This window comes from Nyctereutes procyonoides, unplaced genomic scaffold (genome assembly GCF_905146905.1).
Source record: "Nyctereutes procyonoides isolate TBG_1078 unplaced genomic scaffold, NYPRO_anot_genome, whole genome shotgun sequence".
Lineage (NCBI taxonomy): Eukaryota > Metazoa > Chordata > Mammalia > Carnivora > Canidae > Nyctereutes > Nyctereutes procyonoides.
This window is the reverse complement of record NW_026575131.1, coordinates 3,084,119-3,092,749: the sequence shown is the minus strand read 5'-3', so window position 1 is coordinate 3,092,749 and position 8,631 is coordinate 3,084,119. Positions and strand designations below refer to the sequence as shown.

The window sequence follows — 8,631 nt, the reverse complement described above, 5'->3', positions numbered from 1 at the left end:
ACGCCCCACCAGACACACACAGAACTTAGAGAGCAAGGGTCTGTTTCAGACCGACTTCTTACCAGCGAGAGGTCCCTCAAGCAGCCCTCTGACTTCTCCAACCCTGTGTCTCTGCTCTGGTCACCACCGCGTGGGCCTCTGCACTATCTACGGTGCAGCGACCTGTGAGCCTGCGAGCTCGGCGTCCGACCTAAGCGCAGAGGGGCCTCCCCGCACCTGCAGGAGGTGGGGGCGGTGAGTGACACGTGGGCTTGGGACACGCCCCCAGCAACAGGACCCGGCAGCCGCCGTCCGGTCCCTCCCCGGCTGCCCCTCCTGCGCCCGCGCCCCGCGCGTCCCCGGGCCAACTCTCAGCGCAAGGCGGGTGGACAGAAGCTGCGGGAGTCGGGAGTCGAAGCCGACAGAGCCTGGAGGGGGAAGGAGATGGAGACGCCAGGAAGGCCCCGGGAGTGATGAGGGGCGCAGAGCGGGGGGCGGGGGGCACCCGGAGAAACGGGCCGAGAGAGGCACCTGGGCCCCCACCCCGACTCCCTCCCAACTGACCCGCGTAAACAGCGCCCGGACGCGGCCCTCTGCGCCGCCCCAACCCGACCGCGACCGCTAAGCCCCTCCTTTCGGGAGCTCTGGGGCCGCCCCTGGAAGCGGCGGGGCGGAGGGACCCGAGCAGCGGCGCGCGGCGATGGAGCCGAGCGGCCCGGGCCCGGAGGCCGGCGGGGAGGGCGCGGCGGGCGACCCGTACCGCCGCCCCGCGCGGCGCACGCAGTGGCTGCTGAGCGCCCTGGCGCACCACTACGGGCTGGACCGCGGCGTGGAGAACGAGATCGTGGTGCTCGCCACCGGCCTGGACCAGTACCTGCAGGAGGTCTTCCACCACCTGGACTGCCGCGGCGCCGGCCGCCTGCCCCGCGCCGACTTCCGCGCTCTCTGCGCCGTGCTGGGGCTGCGCGCCGACGGGGCCGCCGCCGCCGGGGAGCCCTCCGGGGATGCGGCCGCCCGAGACACGAACCACGCGGAGGCGACCGCCGGGGACGCGGCCGGCGCCGGGGACGAGGACGCCGCCGAGGAGGCGCGCCTGGCGCTGCGCGCGGAGCCGCCCGAGCTCACCTTCCGCCAGTTCCACGCGCGCCTCTGCGGCTACTTCGGGACCCGCGAGGGCCCCCGGCTGCCCCGCGGCGCGCTCAGCGAGCACATCGAGACGCAGATCCGCCTGCGCCGCCCGCGCCGCCGCCGCCGGCCGCCCCGCACGCCCGGCCCGGATGGCGGCCCCGACGGCGGCCCCGACGGCGGGCGGGACGGCGAGCGCGTGGCGCGGCTGGAGGAGGAGAACAGCAGCCTGCGCGAGCTGGTGGAGGACCTGCGTGCCGCGCTGCAGAGCAGTGACGCGCGCTGCCTAGCGCTGCAGGTGCGCGCCCGCGCGGAGGGACGGGGCGGCGGGGCTGGGAGCGGCGGGGGCGTGTGAGCAGCCCCGACTGGGCCGCGCCAGCCCGCTTCGGCTCACTTGCGCCCTGCCTCATCCCACCCCACTGCACTGAGCCCGCTCCAGACCCCCCCCCTCTCCCCACCGGCCCACCTCCGAAACCCGGTCCCACCCGGATCGCCATCCCGCGCCGTCCCGCGCCGTCCCCCGCCCTCACTAGCTCCTCCGGCCTCCGCTAACCCAGTACTTGAACTCTCCCAGGAAACCTGGGCCGCCTGGCGCATTCAGTCGCTCAGCAGGCATCTGGAGCTCTCTGGTGCCAGGCTAGGGGGGGAGGGGGGGTGGAGTGTGGGTTAGAAGGTCAGGGGTGACATAGGCCCTGTCCCTACTCTTAAAGAGCCTCCTGCCTAATGGGGTAGACTGGCAACTCATTGGGTCATTTTAGCAAATATTTATAGGCCTCGTCAGGGCCAGGGCCAGGTGCTAAATAGGTAGTGTCACTGTTCATCAGGCAGTCGAGGGCCACCGAACACCGGTGGGGGCCACACCTCTGGGATGTTGAGAAGAAAGCGCTGTGTGAGATATGGACCCAGCCCAAGCGTCTGGGATTCCCTCAACAAACACTTCGGCACTGTGCTGAGCCGCGTGCCAAGGTGATGAGGCTGGGAGGAGGAAAAGAACGGCTACTGCCCCAAGGGACCATAGGCCAGGAGGGAGCTGACTTGTCTTCGTGGGACTCGGCACATTACCCAGTCACCAGCCCTGAGTGGCAGAGGGAAGGCTGCCGAGTGCGCAAGGGTGGCAAGGTGCTGCTTTCAGGGGCCATGGCTATGGACAGACAAGGGCCGGCGGCCTAGGAACACAGGGAAGCAAAGGGTGGGAGTGGGAACTGACTCCCACGGTGCGGAGTAAGATGGGCCAGGATCATTCATTCTCCAGGTATTTACTGAGCACCTACTGTGTGCCAGGCCTGGTTTAGGCGTCGGGGACACAGCAGTAAACGAGAGAAACACCCCACCCTTGAGAACAGTCTAGTGACTAGACCCTGGGGAGGCCCAAAGACGCCTTTTTGAGACACTTAGATTGATCCTCGAGTTTAGGGATTGGAGGAGCCCAGAAGGTTGAGGGCTACCAATGCAGGAGACGAGCAGAGGAGTCGTGAAGCCCCGGGATTTCTGGTACCACGCAGAGCTGAGAATATAGGCCTTGTGGCTCAGTTTCCCTCACCTAGGAAAAGGGGGTGTAATCAGAGCTCCCGCCTCATCTGGCTTGGCGCGAGGACTAAAGGAGTTGGGACAAGCCTGGGAGCCAGTGCGCGCAGTAGACGTGCACCGTGGGTGGTCCGGGGGCGCGGGCCCGGGGGCGTGCGAGGCGCTCACCGCGGCCCCTGCGGCGCTGTCCCCGCAGGTCGGCCTCTGGAAGAGCCAGGCGGGCGCGCTGGAGGCGGGGCGCGGCGGGCCCGAGGCGGCGGCGCGGGAGCTGCGGCAGGCGCGGGGCGCCCTGGCGGTGGCCGAGGCCCGCGCGCGAAGGCTGCGGCAGGGCCAGGCCGAGGTGCGGCGGCGCGCGGAGGAGGCCCGGGAGGCGGTGCGGCGCAGCTTGGGCCGCGTGCGCGAGCTCGAGGTGCTGGCGCGACAGGTGCCGGGCCTGCAGCGCTGGGTGCGGCGGCTGGAGGGCGAGCTGCGGCGATACAGGTGAGCGGGGGCGGCGGGGGGCAGGGGGGGCAGGGCCGCAAGTGGCTCCGGGTCTCCCAGACCTCAGGTGTGCGTCCTCCCAGCACACGCGCTCGTTCTCGTGTTCCCCACTCACTCCGCTCTTCCTGATTCTTCAGCCATGCACCCCCTCATTCACTTGCTCTCCACCCACCCATCCGTTCATGTGCCTGTTCCCCCACAAGGGCTTTCCACTTGCCCCTTCGTGGGTCGCAAGAAGATATATTTATTCTTTGACCGACACAGTGATGATGATGATGATAGCTTACAGTTGCTGAGCATTTAAGGTGTGCCAGGCTCTGAGCTAAGCCCTTGAGTGGCCTACTGAGTCCTCGCTGTGGGGTGGGTACCGCCTCATCCCCATTCTACAGATGGGGAAGCAGATGTACACTGGTCCCTGGTGATAGCGCCAACGGGGCAGGAAGCAGGGCGTGGGACCAAGTCTCCAGTCCTAGCAGGGCCTCTACCAGATGTGTGACCTTGGGGGCAAGTCACGGCCCCTCTCGGAGCTCCTATTTCCCCTTTTGTAGAGCACAGACTGGAGTCCCTGCCTGCCAGAACGGTTGTGAAGAGGCAGTGAGGTCCTGTCTGGCACACAGTAGGTGCTCTGTAAACAGCTCCCTCTCTATTTGGAAGCGCAAGGCATGCCTGCATGCCTGTCACCTACATTTACTGGGCATCACCTCCATCCAGAGGCTATGCCAGGTAGCAGGGATGGGACTGGGAACCAGGCAACCTGAAATCTCTGCTGGGAGTAGCCACTACTAAGCTATATGAGATCATCCTGGGACCAGCTGTATGGCAGCAGGCTGGATGAATGCTGTGGGGCAAGAGCAGGACCTTTGTCATGCTTGCTTCAGCCAGCACCTGAAGTGATACTTGAGCTGAGAGCTGAGAATAGGATATATTACTTGGCAAGATGGGACAGGGAGAAGAGGAAAGGAAAAGGCGAGAGTGTTCTAGAAAAATGGGAACACTAGGGGCAAAGCCTTGAGACAGAAGGCACCTCAGCATGTTCCAGAAACTAAAGAAGGCCAGACTGGCTGGAGGAGAACTAGAGAGGCAAGCAGAGGCCAGGCCATCCAGGGCCTGGAAGGTTGTGTCAGGGACTTCAATCTTCCCCTCAAAGAGAGCATGGAGGGCAGCCCCGGTGGCGCAGCGGTTTAGTGCTGCCTGCAGCCCCGGGGGTGATCCTGGAGTCCCAGGATGGAGTCCCACATCAGGCTCCTTGCGTGGAGCCTGCTTCTCCCTCTGCCCGTGTCTCTGCCTCTCCCTCTCCCTCTCTCTCTCTCTCTCTCTCTCTCTGTGTGTGTGTGTGTGTGTGTGTGTCTCATGAATAAATAAAGTCTTAAAAAAAAAAAAGAGCATGGAAGCCTTCAGCAAGAGGGTGACAGGAACAGATTTGCATTTCAAAGAAACTTGCCCTGGCTACAGTTGTGACAAAAAGATGGGAAGAGGGGGAAGAGCAAGAGACAGTGGAGGGGCTGTAGTCATCCTCCAGCCAGGAAGGAACGTGGTCTGGCCCAGACTGGTGGGCAGGGCAATCAGAAGGGGAGGCTTTGAGTCTAGCCCCTTAGAGGAGGGACTTCCTCCTTAATTCTGAGGTGCTCACAGCTGGGGGATAAGAAGGGACAATGTGGAGAGAGACCTCCATGAGGAGACCCACTCTGGGCCAGCCTCCTGCAGCTCCAAATGTTTGGATAGGCACTTCCTGTTTGCATAGCTGATCGGCTCAAAAGTAGGGCTGGTTGGCTTGGGGCCCGTGTCCAGCCTTGGAACTTTCTCCAAGAGGAGAAATAAAGGGTCTCTTCTTTTGTTTTACCCTAAAGTAACTGTCCTCTACAGCATGATGTAAGAGCCACCATGAACATCAGGGTAGCCCTTTACAGTAGAAAAGGTGGATTGCACCATGGCACTATTTAATCCTCACAAGAATTGTGCAAGGTAGAGGTGTTATCCCCATTTTACAGGCTGTGGGGAGTGAGGCTCTGAAAACTGAAGTGACATACCCAAAGCCACCCAGTCAAAAAGTGGAAAAGAGTAAGGTTGTCCTGCCCCTACAGCTTGTGTTCTTTCTTTCTTTGCATTTTACCTTTTTTTGTTGACACACAGTTACAGGATGGCTGCACCACCTCCAGGCCTCATGTCTGCTGTTCAGGCATAAGGACAGGCAAGGTTGAGGGTGGAGAGGATTTTTTTCAAGTGAGCCTTGCCTTCGTGTTCAGGGAGAGATACCCTCACCCTACCAGAACTTGCACCTCCATCTTCTGGGCCAGAACCATGTCATGTGGCTGCTCCTATCTACAGGAGAAGCTGGCCATATTGATGCCCCAAACAAAATTGGGTTCTCTTGGTGAGGAAAAGAGGAGCAGACACCTGGGTGGCTCAGCGGTTGAGCATCTGCCTTTGGCTCGGGCATGATCCTGGAGTCCTGGGATCGAGCCCCACATCGGGCCCTGCTTCTCCCTCTGCCTGCGTCTCTGCCTCTCTCTCTGTGTCCTTCATGAATAAATAAATAAAATTTAAAAAAAAAAAAGAGGAGCAGATGTTGCAGAGGTTCCAAGAAGATGCCCAGGGAATGAGGAAACTGAGGGCCAGGGAATGAGTGACATCATGTGAAGGTCACAGTGATTAGGAGATGCCTTTGTCACTTGTTACCCTGCCCCTATAAAAATATGCCCCCTTGGGATCCCTGTGTGGCTCAGCAGTTTGGCGCCTGCCTTTTGCCCAGGGTGTGATCCTGGAGACCCGGGATCAAGTCTCATGTCAGGCTCCCTGCATGGAGCCTGCTTCTCTCTCTGCCTGTGTCTCTGCCTCTCTCTGTGTGTCTTTCATGAATAAATAAATAAAATCTTAAAAAAAATATGCCCCCTAAACCATGCCCAGCCCCAGGAGGCAGACCTCCTCTGCATTTTCTATGGGCAGAATTTGTGGGCTGACTTGCTACAAAGCTCTCCTTTGAAGAAAGGAAAGGGGAGAGCATAGAACAGCCAAGGTGATACTGAGCATCACCTGTGTACCAGGCATGATGCCAGACACTCTCCCCACATTTGCTCAAATGAGCCCTGTAACTGGCCCAAGAGAAAGGAATTCTTATCTGCACTTCATAAATGAGAAAACCAAGGCTGGAGAGGAAGCAACTTGCCGGTGTGGCACAGCAAGTGACAAGCCAGGATTCAGACCCCAGCCCAAACAGGCCAAAGCCACATGCCCCAGGCCAGCCTGGCAATACCCACAAGTCCTGCTGGACTCTCTCACCCCAGAAACACCTGCAGGACACTTCATGGCCTGGAGAGGGGCTGTGGGCTACAATGTTACCTCTGCTTTTGTGTGATAAGCGTCAGGAAGTCAGATGTCCCCTGCTTGTTGAGCTGGACCACCTCCCTCTGTGGTCAGACCCATTGGACCCACAGTCTAGAGGAGCAGGTACCTCTAGGTGGAAGAGGCACCACACCCCAAAGGCTAGAGCCCCATCAGCCCTGTTAAGTGACATCACTCTGGAATGCCTCCAGGTACTCTGCAGATGTGTCTTGGGGGCGGGGAAGGGTGCAATGGCTGAAATCCCTCCTGGGACTGACAACTTGAAGCCAACTGGTTAGAATGAATGACCCGACCCACACTTTTCCGGCAGTGTCAGAAACGGACCCACTCTGATCTTCTCATAACGCGTGGAGGTTGGTATTATGCTGCCGTTTTTCAAATGAGGATATAGAGCCTTGGGGGGTGGTCTCCTAACCAAAACTTGGCTGTTTCAGCATTCTGATGAGCCTCCCCACTCTGCTGCTGCCCTAAAATGATACCTCAGTGACTCCATTGCCCATTTCCTGGACTTCCATTTACTTCTTTTTCAAAACCACATACACTTTTTCCTCCCACTCCATCCTTGTGTTGTGAGTTCTATCCAGTCCTTCGTCTCTTTCTCATTTAAACATCCTTCTTTTCTAGTCTCTTTGGAATTGCTGCAACATCCAATCTTGCCCTGGTATTTTATCTCTGCTCTTTCTGTGATGATGACAATTCTGGGTGTGCTCTGTGATTGTCAACTGTGAGCCCATCTTTGAATGAAGCCATGATCCTGGAGAATCCACCCATCACCAGGGATGTGGAGTTCCCTTTAGAGCTGTACCCCATCTGCCTCTACAAGGGCCTGATTCTGAGCCAGTTTGTTTGTTTTTTTTCCAAGATTTTTTTTTTCATTTGAGACAGAGAGATACAGAGAGAGAGAAAGCATGAGCAGGGGGAGAGGCAGCAGGAGAAGGTAGAAGCAGACTCCTGCCAAGCCGAGAGCAGACATGGGGTTTGATCCCAGGACCCAGAGATCACGGACTGAGCTGAAGGCAGGTGCTTAACCATCTGAGCCATCCAGGTGCCCCCATTACCCTTTTTTGAAAAGATTTTATTTATTCATTTGAGACAGCCTGGGGCAGTTTTTAATTTCATTGCTTAGCTTAAGGTTTCTTAACTATACAGTTTGGGAGAAAATTGAACTCCATATCTGGGGACACTACCCCAAGGACAGTCAGTGGGGTTTAGTTCTCACCTCTGTTCATGGATGAGACAACCCCTGGAGGGCTCCTGGCTTCATGTAGGAGCCTCCTTGTATGAACTCACCAGGCAAGGTCTTCAGTGCTTGTCCCTATTGGGCATTAGAACCTCAGTCCCAACCCCTCCATGGGCATTTCAATTCCATCTCCTGCACCCCGTGCAAGCTGGAGGTCTCTCCTTCTTGTTCTTGACCTTGGCTCTGTATTCTTTTTTTTTTTTTTATGATAGTCACAGAGAGAGAGAGAGAGAGAGAGAGAGGCAGAGACATAGGCAGAGGGAGAAGCTGGCTCCATGCACCGGGAGCCCGACGTGGGATTCGATCCCGGGTCTCCAGGATCGCGCCCTGGGCCAAAGGCAGGCGCCAAACCGCTGCACCACCCAGGGATCCCTCTGTATTCTTTTAAATGGTTATATTTTATCTAGTACTTCCACATATTTGTACATGGAAAGGGAACCTCCCTTAGCACCTCGATGCATCATCCTAGCCAAAAACCTAAGGGAATGGACACTAAATATTTAAGCAATTGGGGATGCTCACTAATTAGTCCCGGATTATACAGAAGTATGCCAGGAATCAAAGAGCTCTTCAGGCCTCTTGAAACCAGACAAAAACCCAGGCACTCACCTGACCCAGCCCAGGCTGCCAGGAAGGATTACCTGTTCCATCACAGCCACATCAGCCTCTGGGCTCCTGCTTCCCATGGCTGGTCACACCATCTCATCTCAGACAACAGACTCAGCTTCTTCAAATCCCACAAAATAATACCGCCTTCTAACACATTTTTTAGCATAGTAGACCTTACAGATGATTTGCGAGGAAGGGTACAGATTACATTGCAATGATGGTTTTATAGTAGTATTTGACGTCATGATTCATAAAATCTCATTTAACCCCACATCTAATGAGGGTGTTTTGTTGTTACTTCTCCCAGTCTACACCCAGCCACTCTGCACCTTTCT

The 8,631-nt window shown here is 57.8% G+C and overlaps 1 protein-coding gene across 1 annotated transcript in view; it reads left to right on the top strand.

Moving 5' to 3' along the window:
* Positions 1–679: 679 nt before the first annotated feature.
* EFCC1 (EF-hand and coiled-coil domain containing 1) overlaps positions 680–8,631 on the top strand; it is a 41,951-nt gene continuing 33,999 nt past the window's right edge. The window contains exons 1-2 of the mRNA XM_055342705.1: positions 680–1,402; positions 2,825–3,108. Coding sequence (XP_055198680.1) covers positions 680–1,402; positions 2,825–3,108 — 1,007 coding nt within the window. The remainder of the gene's footprint in view (positions 1,403–2,824; positions 3,109–8,631) is intronic.